This window comes from Dermacentor andersoni, chromosome 4, assembly GCF_023375885.2.
Source record: "Dermacentor andersoni chromosome 4, qqDerAnde1_hic_scaffold, whole genome shotgun sequence".
Classification (NCBI taxonomy): Eukaryota; Metazoa; Arthropoda; class Arachnida; order Ixodida; family Ixodidae; genus Dermacentor; species Dermacentor andersoni.
In genome coordinates this window covers 57,465,211-57,486,597 of record NC_092817.1, presented here as the reverse complement: position 1 = coordinate 57,486,597, position 21,387 = coordinate 57,465,211, and the positions used below count along the sequence as shown (strand labels likewise).

The window sequence follows — 21,387 nt, the reverse complement described above, 5'->3', positions numbered from 1 at the left end:
GACGCTATGGAAGCATTGGCCGTGCACCGGAAGGTACAGTACAGTACGTCTTCCAATACGATACGCGTCGCGTGGGTAAGACGACGGCTTCGAATGTTGGAACCCATTGAAAAAACGCTGGATTGTTGCTAACAGCAACGGTATATCTTATCACTTATCAGTCGTATAGTGTCACGCAGCAGTTACAGCAGTTAGACTGACGCCTTATCACTTTCACGCCCTGTCGCCAAGCCAACCATTTGGCAGAGTTTAGATTGAAATTGGCATCTGCTGACGCGCACGCGACGCGAGCGGCTGCCCGCTCAAAAAGAAAAAAAAAAAAAAGTAGCAAGGGCTGGCAATTTCTGAAAATGATAACGTCAACTGGGAAGAAAAATTCGCCATTTGAACTGAAGGCGTTAGAGCAGTAACTATTATTTCGTTTAGGCAACTTTGGCTAAGTGGCTGATCAGCCATAGTGTGGGGGAAAAGAAAAATACCCCAGTTTGCGGAAAACGACTGTCGACGGAACACCGCTGTGTCGGAGGGAACACCGCGATGTAGAAAAGACGGGCTGCAGCCTGTCTTTTCTGCTTCTTTTTTAATGTATCCTGGCCCACGCTAACTGGGATACCCTCGGACGTCCGTCCGCACGCGCAATCGCATATGTCATGTGCCTAGTGCGGAACGGCACACTCCCGCACGGTCGATGATACTACAGAGATGCGGCGGCGGCGGCGGAAGCGCTGCTGCTGCAGCATCGGTAAGGCCGCGAGAGGGAGAAAAAAAAAATAAACACAAATGGGAGATAGAGCTCCGACGCTGTCACGGCCCGAGGGAGGCAGCTGTCGCGCACACACGGCGCGCGGCAGACCACCTCGCTGCAACGCTTACACGCAACGCAGCCTACGAGGCACGCACAAAGAGCCATAAGCGCGCTCGGATCAAAAGTGGGGCCGTGCGGCTATCAGGCTTCTGAGTGTGTCTACAGGCCCCGCAAAAGTGTTGACCAATCCCCCCCCCCCCTTTCATTTCCTCTCGTTACTGTCCGCTATAACGTTTCCGCCAAGAGCTATAGAGCACGCTAAACAAATCAGGAATATGTTGTGCAGAAGTTATACGTTACATCCCGTGTTTGGTGGTCTGCAAGCGTAACACTGAGCCAATCTGCGCTGCAAATTTTTTCGTACTATGGGCCTGCTGGGATGTGCACCTCTCCTCCTCCTCGTCCCGACATCCCGCTCTCTATATCATCTGTGCTCCCTTTTCTCCTTCTTTTCCCGTACTGCGGACCATCGTGGTCATTCCGATCCTCACGCAAATTTATCATGCATTTGTGAATACCAATTCACGCATTACTAGTTCTCACTTTACGCTTAATTATAGTCGTTCCATTCCTTTGTGTCCGCCATTATAAGTACGCCTGTCTTCGGAGGCTTCGGTTTGGGTCGGGCCCGACAGTTGTAGTCACGTGGGCATGGGGGCCTACATCTGAAATCCCTGCAACGTGACCGAAGCACCCGGTTCCTGCCTACGGCGGACACTCACCGCCTACGATGGCTGTACCCGTGGTACTCGTGATATCATGCACGAGATGCTGTATAGGGAGGCCAAATTCAAGCATAATGTTGCAGGCGACTTTGCCCGTTCGACAATAGAGAACAAATACGCAAATTAATCGTTGTGGCTCCTGCATCACGCAGAACTGAATGCGTCTTTTTACGTCATTGCTTCTCTCTTTTTTTTTTTTTTACTATCTTGCGAAATATACATCAACACAGATGTATTCCTTCCTATCCGTCGGCCATATGTTCCCCATATGATGGCTTTCGCAGAGCGTCACAGTTTCAGTGTTCCTATTTCAAGCAGCGCTCTCTCTCTCTCTCTCTCTTCCTAGCCCTCACGTGATATCGAACAACAACAACAAAGCGCCACACGAGCGCCGAATGACAAATGCACCGGGAAAGCGCGATAGCGTGATCCGGCCGCGGCGCGGCCGTAGCATGAAACGCTGTCGCGGCAGCGGACAACCGCATACAAACAGCGCTTATGAAATACGTATACATACACGCGCTATAGCGACGCGCGGCGAATGGCAACCAAACATTCGTAGTGTCCTCAGTGTCGCGCATGCCGTATGCAGGAGGCAATGTCGGTGGATGGCAGTGATAGCGTGCGCCTCGGCTTTTATAATATGCGCATTACGTGAAAGGCATCTGGGCGCCGCAGTATACAGGTTGTCCCACATAACTTGGGCCAGTTTTAAAAATGAAAGGCACTCCAGACGCGAGATAGAGACCGTCTTTTAGGCCCATTTACAGCCCTGTCACATCCCTTGTTCATAATTTATAGCTTCACATTGAACACATTCACATTGGCCTGGCGCTCTTTGGTCATACTTGGCCCTTGCGCTACAAAACACTATATTCATCATCATCACCATGAACTATACCCAGCGAACTGCTGTACATCCAGTGCTCCTCAGGAACCCGTATCCCTGCGTGTTCTCCACAGCAACGCCATTTGGCTGGGACCAACGTTGAGCAGCAGATAAGGCTTACTCATATGAGGAAAGAGCGAACATGGTTTTGGCTTAGGGGCGTCAAGGGCACATAGAAGGCGCGCTGTTGAACTATTTCAACGCTAGCATCCAAGTACGCGTCCGAGCTCAATTACGATTATGCGTGCATATGAAACGCTGAGACAGACTGTGACTTTTACGAAGAAACGACATAACCCTTCAATCCTGGGTGAGGACGGGGAGACAGATATTCTGTCAAAGTTTTCTTCAGACCTACATGCAAGTCTTCGTAGTGTGGGTGCTGAAGCTGGAGTCTCAGTCTTAAGTGTGGAGAGCTACACTGTAAAATAATTTACACCCTTAAAAGTGAAAAATGGTGTAAATGTGTCTATAACTCACGCCCTTAGGGTGTTATCTATATAATGGACACCCTAAGGTTGAGAGTTATATACATATTTACACCCTTTTTCACTTTTTAGGTTGTAAACTATTTTACAGTGTACTTGAGAAGCGGCAACTTCATCCGTACCACGTGCAGCTGCACTAGATGTCGGAGCCCCGCGATTTCCAAATCGAAAGGACTTTGCAAGCCGGATTATAATCAAGACAGAAGAGGACCCAGGCTTTGTCAACAAAATACTGTGGACCGAGAAGCTACCTTCTCACGTAATGCCCAAGTGAACATCCACAACGTTCACTATTAGAGCGATGAAAACCCTCACTGGGTTTTGAAGACATCGCCAATATCAGTGGTCGTTTAATGGGTGGTGTGGAATTTACGGTGGCGCTATCATTGGCCCCGCGTTTTTTGGTAACACGCTTACGGGCAAAAGATATGTCAACATCCTTGATGGGCCCTTGAGGATTTTCTTTGCGAAGTTCCATTGGCTAGGATCAAGGATAGCTGGTATCAGCATGATGGTGCCCCTGAGCACGGCAGCAGCAAAGCTTGCAAATGGCTGCATGAATTATTCCCGAAGCAGTGGATGGGCCCATTTCTTGGCCGGCACGGTCACTAGATTTAACTCCCCTCGATTTCTTTCTCTGAAGCTACGTCAAGGATCAAGTATACCGGACACCAACCAGAACATCAGATAACCTAAAAGAAAGAATAAGACATGTCTGCAACTCCATCCCTGATACCATGATCAAGAACGCCTCGGAAAATGTGCCTATGAGATGCCAACTGTGCATTGCAACAGATGATGGCCTCTTCGAACATGCATTATAATCAACGGGCGCTTTTTGGATTGAAGGTCACTGGAACATCATTCCAGCCCTAACGCCGCCTCCGCGCACAACCCCATTACACGGCAGGCTGCCAGGTCTTGCCCATTTCAAGCATCAAAAAATAAAGCTATGTTCTTATTCTCTTTTGTTTCCTTAGACGCTTCATCGCTTCGGCACCGCTCGGCCAGCAGCACGCATTTGCGCCGCCATGCGATAAAAGCCGCAAGCCCAGATACCTACACAAGACATAAGGCCCTGTCGCGGGCCAGTCTCGCTGCAGCCGACCTTGTTCATCCATTGCACGCTTGAAAGCAGCACAATAACAGTGCGCAGGCACCCCGTCACGTGGCATTTCTTTTCAAATTTAGCGGGATTTCTTTGGAACGCGGAAAAAAGGACTACGTGAGATATGTCGTGTTGCAAACAATTTATTGAGAGGTTTCTCAAGGTGCTCTACAACTTTGCGTACCACACTTGGGGTCTGCAGCCAATACTTAAAGTAAAGTAAAAGTGAAGTAAAAAATAGCCTGAGTAACTCTAGGCCAGTGCCAACATTATGCATTCGGTTCAACTCGTCAAGAGTGCCTTTAATTTTATAACTTTGGCTCAAGTTATTTATGTAGGACAACCTGTATAAGAACGCCGTGTGTGTGTGTGCGTGTGTAGGTGTGTGTGTGTGCGTGTGCGTGTGTGTGTGTGCGTGTGTGCGTGTGTGCGTGCGTGCGTGTGTGCGTGCGTGCGTGCGTCTTATTCTTCCTTGTATTCGTGCGCTAGTTGCGGTACACCGCAATACCTTCATGGCATATCAACAAGCCCAAATCTCATCCCTCCTGAACGTACGGCCGATTGACAGCTAAAGTTTTGCACAACTTCGCACACTCTAATCCTGAAATTTCTGCATGCAACCTGGTAACCAAATATACGGGGAAGTATGCATTCACTCCACATTTTAATTCGAGTGAGGGGGCACTGATTCTAACAGGATCTTAGAATTGCGACAGACATTACAGCGCATCGGCATCGGCGTGGGAGCTTGTCGGTAATCTATAAACGCAAAAAGAAAACGCAGCCGCGTTCTGCCATGGTGGTTGCCGTATCTGCTCCTCGCCGATGGAAGCCCAATTTTCAGACCTTCACAAGTCTTATCTGAGCTGTAATCTGCGCTCAAATACCAACAAATACTAATTCGATGATCGCTATAAGTTTGAACGGAACTTACACACTTCAGTCAGAGATACTAAAGCGCGAGCCATCGTGCCAAGCCGTGCAAAAGTGTTCGACAAAATATATGGTCCATTCAGCCGGAAAAGCAACTTGGTGCTCATTTACACGTTAAGCTCGAGCGCACACACGACAAACAAATTCGGTGTATACCTCCCGTATTGCTTGCCCATGTACTACGTCGACGTATTTCTTTAAATTCTTTCTTGCGAAGCGATTACAAAGAGCAAGCACTTCAATTCCGTTTCGACTGCACCGCAGAACGACCACAAGAAGTGAAACAAAACAGAACACGGGCAAATAAAGTGACTATATAACTTTGAACCGCGCAGGCAGACAATAAACCCAGACGCCACCGCCGGTATATCGACGCACGACACGATCTGAATACCGGCGCTGTTTCGGCGGCGGCGCAATAACGGGGACGCGGTGGCGTGTGCCGAAATTTGAGCAGACGCTTGAACAGAGAGAAGGAACGATACGGGGACGAAGGCAATAAAATCGAAAGCTTTTAAAGCCGAAGAAACCATTTCAGTCTTTCATGGGGCGCTGCTTTACCTTTAAAACCCCCGGCTGCCACTGCGCGTCTCACGGTTTCGGCCGCATTATTATTATTACGGCAAATCGGCGCCGTGAGGACAACACGTAAATAAAGAATAACAGTGTTGCCCTAGTTTTACGACGTAACATCCTCCTGAAGCCTTAAGGGCATTTTTATGTGCCACCAATTTTTGTCGCACTTTTACACTGTGTCAAAGCAGTGTAAAATCAGTTTTATTAAAGCTACAGCTATCTTTGCCTACTTGACGCATTTCGTATGTTTAAGCGAACGATCTTCTCGCATGCACGATAATTACTATAGACAGGGCAAAAATTAAAGAGCGTAACAAATAAGGTGGAGGAGAAGGAGGAGGAGAGCGGAAGAGCAGAGAAAGAAGCGCAAGTGCGCTGGAGGACATAAAGGGGCGCTTCATTGGTTGGGTCAGGAGACAGTAGCCGCTCATGGTATGACGTCACCGAGATCACGCCTTGCCTTAGCGCCTCACCGGCAGCACGCGTCGTGAATCACTATATCACACGCTATATAGTGTGATGTCTTACTTGTTATTATTATGCAGATGTTGCTCGGCGCAAGGTCCGGCTATTGTATCGAAATGTCTTGAATGTTAGGTTAGATTCTATACACCGACAGCGTCCTCACTGATCTGAGAACATGCACATAAGGGGCCGTATTTTGAAACGATCCACTTCGGGTGAAGCGATAGTTCACCCTCAGGCGCGTGCAGATTGGTTGTCTTAGCAAATCGGGTGAGCTACGTCTTCTGATTTTGCTCAAGCAGCCAATCAGCGCGCGCCTAGCTAGGTGACGGCGAACTATCGCCGAAGTGGATCGTTTCAGAATACGGCCCCAGGTTTACCAAAGGATGGTGTGGAGTTCTAGACAGGGTCACCTATGAAAACTATAGCTGACATTTACAACGACCTACGATGGTTTCTGCCATAACTTTTCAACAATTTTTTCGCCTCTGTGTTATGAATTCTTCGCTTTGTCCGAGATAATGTGCACTGCAATGATAAGGTGGAAGCTTGGGCGAGTTGGTGATTCAACATCGACATGCGTGCACGGCGCAAAAGATGAGGACTGAAAGGAAGAACACAGCAAATGTGTTGTGTTCTTCCTTTCAGTACTCGTGTTTTGCGCTGTGCACGCATGCCACTGCTATGGACGTTCACCTCTATAGCAGGCCTTCCTGACCGCGCAGAGGCGCTCGAAAATCACATATTGTCCAACACGTGCGCCACAGAAATACTGAAATATGTTGTAACACATGCGAACATACATGCCAGAATATGTGCGCACACACGCACATATTCAAATGGTGCCGTAAAATGTGTTTGCGCTACATCCTGTCATAAAAGCTCCTGGCAAGACGTCGAAACGCGAATTTGACCATGCACACTATACACGGTATAGATAAGTAGATGGCAGAATGGACAATAACACCATCTGAAAGATGGTTCTCTATGGTCTCAGAAATCATATTTGAATCGCCGCGGCGTCCTTGAATACATTGAATGAGATAAATGAGAATCCGGTGAAATCGCATGTCACCGCTCCTCAGGAGGACGCTGAGGATTCGTACTCTCTTGTTAACACTTTATTATGTATTCGACACTGGCAACAACCGCTTCGCCCGATGCTGCTGTCATGTTCGACTGGAAATAACTGAAAAATCGTGGCCGCCGCGCTTAAATTCTTGCTTAGAATTTACGCGCAGAATTGCGAAACTGTGCACCTCTGCAATAGTTGTGTCGCTTATACAGTGCAACAACAAGCCTTATTACATAACAGTTGAAAAAAAGTCGCAGTTTCGCCCAAAAGGTGAAACATCGATTGCGATAGCAAATTAGTAGACAGCTTTACGAACTAAGGAAAGTAGTTTTATAGGCCGTATAAACTTGTAAACATTCGCCTACTAACTAAATTAGCAAGCATGGTTTCACGCGCGCTCAAGCAAACATGACCACATCTCACTCGATGTCCACGGAAACTCGCTGTCAAAACGCGGCAGAGTGAGGAAGCGCGGCAGCAGCAGCGAGCGAATTGACTTTCGTGCTGCCTCTCGCTTCAGCGCGAACTAAGGGTCAAAGACAGAGCGCACACGAAGCTATTAGCCCTAGGTCCACCTATAGACTCCGTACTCATCGCAAATCACTGATAGGGTCCGGGCGATAGCGCGCGGCAGCGCCATACGCAGCAGCCACCGTAGTATACTTTCTACAGACGCTGAGAAATGTGGATAAAGCCCCTTAAATATAACTAACTGTATCTCTCTCCCCAAGAAAAAAGAATACATGTCAGCTGTCCAGAACCGCTCAAAGCTTCACGCACAAACCCAGCATTACGTGTCCCAAAGACAGGCGATCGAAGCTGCGAGTTTTCAGAGCTGAAGCGTGCGAGTTTTGTTGACGCTCGCTGATCGAAGGCAGGCACACTTTTCCTGTCGCGAACGTAATTACGAACTCTTTTGAGCGCGTGACTACCACAAAAAGTTTTTTTTTCCTTCTTCCAAAGCGGCAATTGCACGCGACAGCTATAGCTCTTGATATTGATAGAATTTCGGGCAAGGAAGTCTATATATCATATACTTTAGTGAAAACAAGTCATTTTTAAGGGCAAGTAACGGCGAACGAAAACTTCACCTCAGCAGACAGGTGTAGAGCACAGTTGCACGTCGAAACAGATCTGCAGGCACTTTGCTAAGCGCATAAGGCACGTACCTCAAGCTGGCAGCGGTCGCAGTAAGCGCAACAACCTGTATAACTCAGTCGCCAGAAATATGTAATATCACACCCAACTGCATGCCAGCTTCGCATTACGTATACAGCACTCGCATCATGTCCTTCGCGAGCTGTAATACATGGCGCATATAGAAACCTATTTGCGTGCCGTTTGATCAAGCGTCCCGCGTGTCCCAAGCAGATGGAGAATTAAGCGACGTCGGGAGAAGGCACTGCTGCAGGTGATCGAGTGGGAGCGGCCGCCTTCCCAGACCTTCGGGATGACGGATGCTGCAGATACTCGGTTAGGACGCTCAGCGGCGGGAAACGAACGCTCTGCATTACCTTTGTTCGGCACTTCACGACTGCATAGACATTAGCTCCATCTTGAGCCTGAATACAGAAGACGCGGAAGTCGGCTGCGATCACACGGGTGCACATGTCCCCCTCCCTTTAGCCTCCTGCTTTAATATTCTCGCAAACTCCGGAAGTTTCGAACGCCCTATTATCGCTTTTCTTTCTTCCCTTCTTTCTTACAAAGAGAAGGCGTGCATAACTATCAATAAAAAAACAAAAAGTCACGCATTTTTCACACGGAAGCGGCCATATATCGAACCAGCGGTTTTCATCGGGAAAACCTTTGCGCGCTTATAGTTGCGTGTCAGCTGGCTCGATTGCACTTCGACAACTGAGTAATTACGGTTAGTAACAGGTGAGTAACTGTAAGTTATAAGTGATCAAAAAGAAAGCTATATGTTGCAGTTTGTAAAAAAAAAATAACTGGAGGATCTGCCTTCATCCGAAGGAATTAATTACCAGCGACAAAGGAAGTCGCAGCTCAACAGAGAATACTCGGGAGAGTGCGCTCCGCTTTCCAGATATCTCGTTTCCATTTTTTTAATTTCGTTTTCTTTCTCGAATTCAGTGTCGAGGAAAATTTTCCGTTGTTGTGGTGTACTGTGGAAAAAGCACGCCACAACACTCGTCAACAAAAAAATGCTTCGAAACTGATATCGCCACGGCACCAAGCGGCAGTTTTGTGATCCTACGATTGCAGAAAGAGAAAAAAAAGAACGAAAAAAACAAGGAAAGAAAGAAAGAAGAAACAAGACACGCAACACAGAGTGCCGTCCACGCATTGCGCAACGTCAGTGCTACAGAGACGGTTGTTTTGCGCAAGCAGCAGTTTCTGGTTTCACATGCCCACATGAATCATGCAACAGCACCCCCCTTTCGCAGTCGATACGGACTCAGTAAGCGGAGGCGGACACTATTTATGACGGAGTATGTAATCACGTGACCATGGCTACACCAAAGCAGGAACACGGTGGCGGCGTCGTAAAGATCGACATAAGTTGAAGCTATAAATAAGAAAAAGCGTCGGCTTGCGTCAGGGCTAATCAAAAAAATTGTATAAGTTAACCTGGCGAAACGCTAACGTGAAATATTTTCCGATAAAAAAAAGAATTATAGCCTGAGCTGCGCCAGCGATGAGGAAGTATGGCTACGGAGTTAGTGACCAATTTTGTATTAGTCGATATGTTTACCGAAATTTTAACTGAAAGCCAATTGGAGTTAGTACAAGTGGGATTTAGACATCTTGTTTTGAGTTATCGATTCCCTGTTACTAATATAATGTGAAGACGTGTCTAACGACTGCTTAAAAGCTGGAAACACAGGATGTGCGGGTATTCATTGCTATATTGACAGCGCCTGAAAAGAAGATTATTCTCAGATCACCGGCGGCACCAAAAGGAACGAAATGAGAAGACTTATTGAGCATAATGCATCGGTAGCACTGCAAGCCTGACAACGCAGGGCTGTTCAAAAATAAAAAAAGAAGAGATAGAGAGATAGCTTTGTAAGGCCTCTCACCGAAGAAATTTTCTCTCTGTTCGCACAGCAACTTCCAGTTTCTAAGAGCTCGACGAACGAACGAAATTTTTTTTCGAATCATCGACGTTCGGACGTGCGTCGTTTCGCTATATTCTGAATCAATCGATCAACTAATAAAGTTCTAACGAAACTCTGCTAACTCCTGAAGCTGACCAAATATACAATGTATGCATACTACAAAAATCGGCATGGAGTTTTAAGACAAATCCGTGACGTTACACATACGTGCCGGCACTGGGGTTACGGCGGGAAATTAGATATGTGAAACTCTGACCTTCATTTTCCCTCCTAATATTCAACCTATTCCTGTGAAATTTGTGAAATTAATGGTGTGAAATAATACGCTATCAGTATAAACTGACTTAACTGTTTCCATTTTGTGGCCCTTTAAACGACAAAGCCCAATTTACTATTTTTGATACGCTAAGTTTGACAACTCAAAAGCTAACGCAAAACCTATAACAGCGCTTTTGACACGCTGAAGTAAAGTTTTACTGTGTATAGCTCAGTAAACCAATTACTAATTATACAGTTACTAATTAATTTAAAATTCAACTTATTTTTTTCCTTTAGGTACGACTGTGCTCACTGTGACCCGCAATAAACGTGCCCAAGTTGTTCTAATTTTCCTTGACGTGGTATGACGTTTCGGCAATTCGGGCGGTTGGTCTACGGTCAATATTTTGCTTTCAAGGGTCATTAATACGCACGTCACACGGCACACTTTCGATTGCGATCGAGACCGATCGGGATTGGATTTCTCCGTCGCAATTGGCTCCTTCGCGCAAGCGGTGGGAAGGAGCCAATCGCGGTCGAGTTTCCATTTAGATCGGGCTTGATCGGGACCGTGAGTGTGCCGTGTGACATCTCCCATTAAAGTTCGCCGACTTACTTCGCAGCCCACGCCGAATTCGACGCTATCCCCGGGGCAGGTGGCTACGCACAGGTAGGAATTCATTCAGTAAACCAGTTAATTTAAGACTCAATACAAACTTTATCAACGAGGCACGTGACTGAGGTGAGACCATAGAAGGCGCGCGTGAGTGACTGCAGAAAACACACCACAGCACACGCGAGTTGAACTTGACCTTTCGTGTCTGGTGGTTTGCCGCTGACCTTTGCAACACCAGAGAAGCTTCATTTGCGTTACGCCGACAATCAATGAACTGCGCACTCGTGTCTCAGGTGCGCGAAAAAGGTCAGCTGCGCGCCCTTTCTAAAAAAAAAGGTGCGACGTTCATTTTCCCGCGCTCCAACAGACGATCAGCGAGTATGCAGCAATAATGGTTTCCGGGAATCCCTTCACAGTATAACAGATGAGAACGTGTGTGTGTGTGTGTGTGTGTGTGTGTGTGTGTGTGTGTGTGTGTGTGTGTGTGTGTGTGTGTGTGTGTGTGTGTGTGTGTGTGTGTGTGTGTGTGTGTGTGTGTGTGTGTGTGTGTGTGTGTGTGTGTGCGTGCGTGTGCGTGTGCGTGCGTGCGTGCGTGCGTGCGTGCGTGCGTGCGTGCGTGCGTTTTGCGTTCTAGGCTACAGCTGCCACAAACAAGCGCGATCGGGTGGTTAACCACAGCGATTACTATTCCAAGTGGCATCTCACCGAATGGCTTTTCTTTAAAAGAGAGAGGGCATACTAAGGATATAAACAGAAAGACAGCTTTTTGTTGGAGAAATAGATTTATCCATATAGGCGTCAAACTAGTGGCAGAAAACTTCAGTTTGATTTAAGCAGTAGTTCGTAAACCCATTCCTGAAATCGATCAATTTGATCGACGAATTTTTTTATTACACGTTGGTAAACATTTCCGCTCAAATTCTTCTACCAGCAAACCCAAGCATTGTCAGAAATGACGACTAAACTTTAACTGTCAGTCAGATTCGACAATATTTGACAGACTGAGGTGCCTGGAAAAATGAAACTTCGACTGGAGGTGTCGTCGAAACTAGCCTCCAAAGCTCCTAACGCTTAGTCGATAAAACGACGCGAAATTGGAGCTCTGGTCGATTCGGCAACATTAATTTTTAAATGACGGCAGCAGTGAAGACAAAGAATCTTCTCTCGGATTGTATAATTTTACGATCCGAAGTCTAGGCTGCTTTAACGATTTCTCAAACAACGGTATATGCTCATGAGCGCGTGTTGCTTTGATAAATGTGTTTGACTATTTATAATATCAAATGCAACTTTATTTTTCCCACGGTTGGTTGCTTTTATCCCCCTGCGTTTCGACAGCGTATGTACAAATTATAACGAACCAACGTCCCCTTCGTGTGGGGGTTTTCACTCATAAAAGAGCACGCAGTCGATTTCAGACCGAACTTTGACCGAAGACTGACTGGCAGTCTCTTTGAATTCGCCTCTTCTTGCAGTAAGAGCAGCGTTTTCGGTGTTGTAGAAGAGCAATTTACTAACACCGCGGTGAAATCATTTCTCTTTAGTGTCCGTTTAAATTCTGAAAAATGATCCCCATTCGAAAATTTATTACTCAGCCTGCGGGAGAGTGGTGCACACTATAACAAAAAGATATTCTACATTGCATAAGGACTTGTTGCCATCACGAATTTTTTTCCGACCGGCGCGAACTCGAGTAAATTCAATTTTTACTATCTATAGGAGACGTATACAATCGGTCACAAATGCTTACGAAACACGAGTTCCTCGACAAATGCGAACTTCTGCCCTGTAAAGGCCCATGGCGCATATAATTTAATAGAGACCACAATGCAAGAGTGTAACAGCTGTTCTCTATAGCATATTGACGTAGTGGTACGTGGCTAGAAAGCTTCCATTTCCTTTGCTACATTCCAGGCAGTTCCCTTGTATTCCATCGACCAGCTTCGCTTCATTAAAAACATTTTTCCTACCTATAGTAATTACGGCAAGTTCACCGCTTGTTTTTCATCCGTTTCCTTATGTAGTCCATTGTCTACAGGTACAAAAGAATGTTCCACTGATGTGAGTTCACATCTGTTGAATAGAAAGCTCACTTTAAAATTTTGTTTTAGGCTATTTACTGTCTATTGAATAATACTGTGATGTTGTATTTATTCCGTTCATTGTAAATTTATTGTTCTTCGAAGCATTTATGAACAAGAGGTCTCGCACGCAGTCTCTTGGCGATGAGACGCCGCTAATTTTTCGTACGTTTCATTGTCTAATCCATTGTCTACAGGTATAAAAGAAGGTACCACTCATTTGAGTTCAGATCTGTTGAATACATAGCCTAAACAATACAAAATTACAAAGTGAGCTATGTACTGTTTATTGAATAATACTGTAGTGTTGTATTTATTCCATTCATTGTATAGTTTTCTCTTCGAAGCCCTTATTAACAGGTCTCGCACGCAGTCTCTTGGCGATGAGACCCCCTTCTGTATTTATGTCTTCTTTAGTATGCATATTCCAGATTTTTGTGAAAATAAAATAAAATTGAAAACATATGTAGGTCGTAATGGCTAATGCAAACTGAAACATTCAATTCAACCGAGGCTATTCGCTCACGCTTCGAGGGAAATTCGGCTTTTTCGCAAATACCATGTCCTGCAAAGCTTTGTGGTCGATTGTACCCAATATTATTACACACAGTTAAAGACTAGTCGACCTGCCTTCCGCGATACTAAGCGTGCAAATAAGTTTTAGCTCTATCTCTACGAGATAATGGCTTGTCGGAACTTGACCAACGGCAGCTGGCCCCATATATGTAACGCGACGGGCTTTGTTTGTACCGCAATGCTCGCGAACTGCTGGTACGGGCGAGCAATTTTCAGGTGTTTCGCGAAGCTCTGCAATGCCCCTGCGTTTGAAACTCATTTATGCTTGCGAGCCTCACTGCAACCATATCCGTACGCCGTGCTTTTAGACGGATAGTTGTTTCTGTTCGCGACGGCGCGTGAGGGTGTCCACATGATAACGCAACCACGTTAAGCAACAGGTGCCGCGACTCCCAACGTTATATCGATATCGGATACCGAATTCCTCATCGTACAAGGGTCTGTCCGCAAAACAATAGGCGCACACAAAAGCGCACGATGTAGACTTCTCGCCTTTTTCTTTTTTTTCTTCTTCTTTTTCTTCTATACCCTGCGTGTCTACTGGTGAATGGGAGCGGAAAAGACGAGAATTCGATAGCAGCCATTATATGGCCAGACGCCTAGATGTCCCCGTTGCACATTTCTTATGCACATTACCTGCATATTCGGCTCGGTTCACGGCCACGTGTGGAAAAAACAACGCATGAGCAGGCAATACGTCGGCAATAAACCTACCGCGTGGATTCGGGAAAAAAAAAAAAATTATTAACTTCATTTCGCAGCGGAACAGCGAAGACTCCAGGGTATCAGGATTCGGTTCGAAGTCCGCCTGCGAGATGCGCATTGGCGCTCGCGTGAGAGCTGCAAAAATAATCCAGTGAGCACGACGAATTCGCTTACATTGTTGCCACAAGGTTGGTGTGTGCATGTACGCCACAGCACGAGAGAAGGTGTGAGGGGACACCTTACGGCTTCTCCGCCCGCAATTCAACGAAATTTCCGGTTGCCTCGGCAAACACAAGTTCGCCAGCCTCTTCAAGATCGCGACAGCGACCGTGATCTGCCCCCCCCCCCCCCCCTTTTTTTTTTAGGTTGGCAAGAACAAAAAAAAAAGAAAAGAAAAACATCAGCGCACTCTCGCTGCGAGAACAATCGATAAATAGAATGCCGATAAAACGTCAGCCAATGCGTGGGATATATCGCTAGGGAAAGCCCACGCATTTCAACTCCTCGCCACGTCGATCACTGGCTCGATTACGCTGACTTGAAAGGCCGCGTTAAATTAAGAGCGGCACAGATACCGCCGCACTGAGTTGAACCTATGCGACACACCTCTTAACTCGCGGCAGTGACCTCCTTCGAGCCCACGTTGTGTTAAGTGCACGCAGGCTTTGCGCCGCGTTCAGCAGAGAGAGATAACAAGGACGCTACGCAGCTGGCTGTAGTCAGTGACCTGAAACTGCCGGCCAAGATTACTAATAAATTATTTTTAAAAAAAGGCGACATGGCACGTTCGCTTCGACGAGCACGCACAGCAAAAATGATCGCCCATGTTTCCCTCTCCGTGTCAGCCTGACCACAGTAGGACACTGCAGTGCCGTTTTTTTTGCAGGTACAAGAGGCGAACACGTGTGAAGTAAGCGCTCGGAATGCGTGATACGAGCTTTGCTGGTCTTTTCAAGCCCAGCAAAACATGTTTACTTAAATGTGCGGAGAGGAAAAAGAAAGCCCAGTAAAAGCAGCCGTGCCTTTCCTCTCCCTCCCCTCTGGTTAGCAACTCGGTTACCACTGGTTGGCAACTCACAGACTGATAGTTTAACATGCAATAAAGCCGCTCGAAAAAGTCTGCAGGCCTGCCTTTTCCCTATTGTGCATCAGAAACAGCCAGCAGAGGTTTGCGTATGATCCCGACTGCAAGGTACTTCTTTTGCTTGAAAATTACTCTATATAGTATGATAGCGAAGTCGAAAATGCCGCAGAAACACAGGTTCCCGCGATAACATCGACATCATGTGACGAAAGGAGAATATTTCGAGAATAGCAGTAATCCTTATCTTTACGGCAAGCCGTTACCGCGACGACTTCGGATCGCGGCAATTTTCTTACGGCGATGATAAGGAGCTTGAAAATGCAACAATCGGGAACATCGTCGGCTTAAATACTGCATTTTTATTTTTCATCTCGTCACTTTCATTATACCACCTACGATAATCGTAAACTAAACAGACAGCTTACTTGAAAGAAAAGCATGCTCAGCTTAGCTTTCGGTTGATCTCACGCTCATGAGCGTAGTAGACTACGCCGATTGACGCGTATGCTGCTACTAATTTGATCGCAGATTGCGGATTAAATCCGTTTCACGAAGCGACTGCCAAGAAATGCCGGCGTTGAGACGCGGCGCGGCGACAGAAAAACAGGTGCACACTCACCAAGTGTAACACGGTGTTTACCACCTCCTTGTTGGAGACTTGGCCGACTTCGACAAATCCGATCAGTACGGCGAATTTCAGATTGTCGTTCAAAGGCATCTTAATCACATCCTCGGGACGCTTGGCCTGGGCCATCGCTGTGTCTGGCGGCACATCCATGCTTTCACGACGGGAATGTTGTCACACAGAAACAGGCGAAAACAATTTACGAGACATTACATCCACTGAAAAGGCGTACACTCCCACCCTGGCTTCTCGCCATGTTTAAAGCTAAGTGGATCATTTTAATAGACTCGCAGTCATCGTAAGAAAACGTACCTAAAGCATCTAAACAATACGATTACTTGCACTTAGCAGAATAACTTATAATTTTTGCATATAAGTGCAGTAAGTAACAAATTATTGCAACAAACTGTAGCAAGTATTTGACGAAAATTTTTCTGCGGCCCTGCAATTTTGGGGCGTGTACGCTCCGAGTGTGGCGGCGCCACTAGACTTACAGAAGATACAAGGCGGCGCCACAGCGGCGCTTCGATCGCAGCCCCAGCTTGGCGCTTGTAAGCGGCATCTGTCAAAAGTAAAAGCGAAGCGTTGTGTCTCTGTCCTTGTACAGCCCTCAGCAGCAAAGCTGAAAATAATTGTTTCAGCACCATGTCGGCGGCCGAAGTCGAACAGACCAACGTAAGTGGAGCACCCAGTCTGTTCTCAATTTTAAAATTTAAGATACTCTTGTGAATCTCTCGTGTAAGCCTAGCGCATATATCGAGCTAACGGCAGACCCGTTAACTTTTGTTATGACAGCGCTTCCTACGATGAAGTTCTTTCAAAAAAGCATTGTACCGCGCGCGATATGTGCACCTATAGGCGTTGACTCATGTGATGCCACGCCCGGAGCAACCGGGAACGTTGTAATTGGCACGCAGGAAATGGGCTAGATAAACATCCGGCCTCGTATTAAATAGATATTGCGATGATTAAAATGTAACCTAATTGGAAAGTTTAGGGCCAAAGATGATACTTCATCGCAAGAACTATTTCGATATCTTACCTTGTTCGCCCCTCTCCTCACTAAACCACTGTGACACGCTCATTTTTGCAGGGAAACTTCATCGATGACCACATTCGCACACTCAAGTTGCAGAGCCATGTCGGATTTGACAGCCTCCCTGAACAGCTGGTTAGCAAATCCGTGCAGCAGGGCTTCCACTTCAATATTCTTTGCATAGGTGAGCACAGGGCTGGAATGCTGTGATGAAACTTGGTTGTTTTCATTTACCAATGTTTAGACAAGCTAATTCCTTATTCAACTTACGTTTACATCAGCTATACACGGAGAGCCATGATCGGCGAAGACTTCGGGGGGAAGGTGCCATAGTTTAAAGCAATTGAACCCATCTAAGCAGTAATGTCACATGAAGTGAACCTGACATTGACCTATTTTCAATTTGTTGTTCCTGGGAAAGGGTGGCCCAACAAATAAGCCAGCCTGTTGTACCACAAGTTTGTTTACAATTAACGTTGGCTGTGTGATATGACACAATACGTATCTAAAGACACTGTCATGTGTTTTAAGGGGCTAACATTAACATCTGATGTACTGTATTCACATATACAATTGAGCATGCTGGTGTTTCTTGGTATGGTGGCAGCACCATTGTGGCATCTGTGTGATGTCTCATAGCGCTTCATTTTCCTGTGAACAAAAGCTGAAAGCAGTCACTACACTTAACACTAAAATAAATATCAGTGGTGCTCTTATGTAGCCTAAATTCAGTGGTGTAGCTATTGGGCCAATGAAAAGGAAAGGGTAACTATGAGCGTGGCCTCTCCTGTGAATTGTGAGCATTATATAAACTGCAGCCTTCTTGCTTTGGACACACAGCCAGAGGTGCAGTCAAAAACATGGCAATTCAAAGTAGAGAATCAGTCGCACCAAGTGCCACTAAGATGTGCTTGGGTAGCAGATGACGCCACCAGCACTACTGCCGTGCTTGCACATTTATTTTCCATCTGCTTCTGAGGCTTCCTTCCGCTGAACATAGTCACATGATTGAAAGAAAAGCAATTACACATGCATAGAAGCTGCCACTAAGGCACAGCTAGATGTCAACAGTGCAGCTGCCTCTTTGAAGTGCAGTAGCTCGTTTGTTCGATTCCTGAACGTGTTCTCAAATGGTTCTTTTCTTTGTTATATTTTTTATTTATTGTTGTTTCTTTTTTGTTCTGTGGTAAATTTTGAGCAGCACACTTTTCCCTCCTGTAGGAGCTTTGCTGAATGACAGTTGTTTTTTTATTCTTTATTGCAAATTTTTCATATGTATGCCTTGCAACAAATCCTTAACGTAATAAAACAAAAATTGTTTCAACAGTTTGCACAAATGCATTTTCTGCAGCAAAATACCGCAAAGTTAGCCCCCACTTGGCACATGCAACAGGGTATATCTGTCTGTTGTGAAGCTACTTTCACTGTTAAAATGTTTTTTTTTTTTTTAATAACACCAATTGGGCATGAGTATCGCAAATAAAGCAGATTTAGTGAGCACTCATTGCTGGTGCTGCATCAAGCCTGACTCCTGCTGCAAATGTGAAGTGTTCTATCCTTGATAACAATGGTTTCCTTGGCTGTCAAGATGGGGGACATTCACAGAACTCTACCTCTTTTAGAAGCATATAACTTATTTTCCGAACTCTAAATTGCACCTCTATAACTGCACGCCCCATTTCTTGCAACTTTCATAGAAAGAATTGGTGTATAAGTCACACCGGTGTATAAGTTGTCTATTTTAACTCTCTTGGCATGATGAAGCGTAATAATGTACGCTTTTGCAGTGCACAGCATTTCACGCTTGCTGCAAAATTCCCGAAAAAAAAAAAAAAAGAAAACTTCAACATTTCTTTCACTCCATGCGAAGCCCTCATCCTATGACGCAGTCGAAAAGTTCAGCTACTGCAGCCAGCAGCATTGCTGGGTCACTATTGCTGGCTTCCGAATAAGCATTGAGAAACTTTGTAGGCATGTTGCTTGCATTCCTTTTGCAGCATGCGGTGCTGTGGGAAAACAACCCTCATACTGGTCATGTCAGCGTGCAAGGCTTTAGGCATATAAAAGTTGCACCATTGTATAAGACTCATTGAGGAAAATTTTGAGGGAAAGAAACTGCAACTTGCAGTCCAGAAAATATGGTATTTTAACTGTTGGCAGGGGTGAGTACCTTGTCATTGTGTGTGGTAGCGATTCAGCAAATTTTTAAGGAACTAAGCAAGCAGGTACAAATTTTACAAGTTAAGGTAGTGCAACTAAAGGTATGGCTCTTCCACGTACAAGTGGGTGATGACTCCAGTGTATATCAATGATTGTGTTATTAGCTTCTTCAAAGAAGTGCTATCTGTGAAAATTTCTTATCTTAAGATCATCTCTGTGATAAGGATTGCCACTAAAGTCAGGGTTGGCATGCTTGGAGGATATTGGCACAAATCATTCAGTACACCTAATGTTTCGGGAACCAGGTTTGACTTAATTTGTCCTTTGGCACCTATTTTTTTTCGCAGGTGAAACTGGTATAGGGAAGTCAACCTTGATGGAGTCGCTGTTCAATCGTTCATTTGAAACAACTCAAAGCCCCCACAACTTATCCAATGTGGTGCTGAAGCCAAAGACTTTTGGTAAGTATCCACATTCATCAAGTCATTGTAAAAACATAAACAGTAGTACTTGGTGCGACACAGCAGTTCAAATAAGGCTTCACTTGCTACCTTTAAGCCATTTGTTCTAAAACCTATGTACTGCTTAATAATAGAGTTTTATGCGAGTATATACCGTATTTCTCTGTACCAGCCGTCGAATACCCAACGTCATTTTTCTATACTGAACATGAAGTCAAGCTCTATCCCTGACTGTACTCTGAAGGCGGAAGGCAGAAGCACTTGTGTACCATGCTTTGGGTGCCTATTAAGCAACCCTGATGGTCAAAATAAAGCCAGAGCACTCCACTGTGGCATCCTTCATATCCCACTGTGGAACTTTGCGGTGCTAAACCCCACTGTTTAGCACAGTTGAATGGCTCTACAACAAACAGCTCCACACGAAATGACTTGTATGGCGAAGGACTAAATATATCCCAGCCTAATTCCTACCTTTCATGTATATTGTTAACTCCTCTACAATGAATTTGCTTGTACAATGGAGAGATTTAGACATACCTGACATCCGAATTGTTGCTTTACAACGAACGTCACATAGTGGTGCCACCACTGCTCTCCGCAGGCGCCACTGAGCTGCCCTCTGCTCTAGCACTAATGACAGCACTAATAACACACTTGACAAGCGTGCCGATGAATCGTGTGTCAAGTCCTGATGCACTGCTCCAGTACTTGTTAAACTCGTTCGCCGAGTGTTGTAGCACAGCACCAAGTGCAATAGCTGACAATTACGTCGTAGTGGATGACGATGGGATGATGTAATTGTAACTGACAACCGACGACTTCTTCAAAAGCACTCAGGATGGAAAGGATACAAATGTCAAGAAAGGCAACAATGATGAACCTGTTAACAAACCAAAAATTTTGAGGGCAAGGGAGGCAATATAGCAGCTTTCGACGAACTGCAGCTTTACCTTACGTCACTCCCATGTTATGTTGTGAACCATTCCCTAAACATTGGCACAATAATGTCAGCTGCAGTCTCATATTCTGCTAAGCAAAGTTTGCACAAAAAATATTAGTACCTTACTTCACTAAGTTTTTCTTGAACTCATGTTAAATTAAGGTTTTATTTTTGAGCGGGCTTAGCCTACTCTATTGTGAGCAGTCCAGTGCACATTCTTTACTACGAAGTGACCTATGTAATGAAGGACTGTATACAGAGTTTCTAACTTGGCTGTATGTTTCTATCATGCACATCTGCCATCCGCAGTAAGTGTTATGCAGAGATGTCTTGCGGCATGTTTGTGCACATATCTTTCGTATAGGATTCACTTGTATTAGAATCGTATAGTATTCATTCGGTACTTATGAGGGTTACGCCGCATCTTTCAGAATTACAAGAAAGCAACGTCAGGCTCAAGCTGACAATTGTGGACACTGTTGGCTATGGGGATCAAATCAACAAGGAAGACAGGTTTGCTTTTTATTGTTTCGTCTGTCTGTCTGGTGCTGTACATGACATCTGCATGGGTGGACATTGGAATTGGTGTAATTACTATTATTTTAATTGCCTTGTGCATTTTTGCAAGTCTTTTCTATAAGTAAAATTATCTTAACAATATAGCAATTTTGTAGGCAAGCAGTGAGCCACAGAGGGCA

At 45.5% G+C, this 21,387-nt stretch overlaps 2 protein-coding genes across 3 annotated transcripts in view; one reads left to right on the top strand and one right to left on the bottom strand.

Moving 5' to 3' along the window:
• rg (A kinase anchor protein rugose) overlaps window positions 1–16,353 on the bottom strand; it is a 346,775-nt gene extending 330,422 nt beyond the window's left edge. For both annotated transcript variants that reach the window (XM_055073810.2, XM_050182990.3), the window contains exon 1: window positions 16,087–16,353. In XM_055073810.2, the coding sequence (XP_054929785.1) occupies window positions 16,087–16,245 (159 nt within the window). In that variant the 5' untranslated portion in view covers window positions 16,246–16,353. The remainder of the gene's footprint in view (window positions 1–16,086) is intronic.
• Window positions 16,354–16,597: 244 nt separating this feature from the next.
• The window catches only part of Septin2 (septin 2), a 43,646-nt gene continuing 38,856 nt past the window's right edge, over window positions 16,598–21,387 (top strand). Inside the window, exons 1-4 of the mRNA XM_050182996.3 lie at window positions 16,598–16,767; window positions 17,186–17,312; window positions 19,636–19,749; window positions 21,121–21,202. Of these exons, the coding sequence (XP_050038953.1) occupies window positions 16,738–16,767; window positions 17,186–17,312; window positions 19,636–19,749; window positions 21,121–21,202 (353 nt within the window). The 5' untranslated portion in view covers window positions 16,598–16,737. The remainder of the gene's footprint in view (window positions 16,768–17,185; window positions 17,313–19,635; window positions 19,750–21,120; window positions 21,203–21,387) is intronic.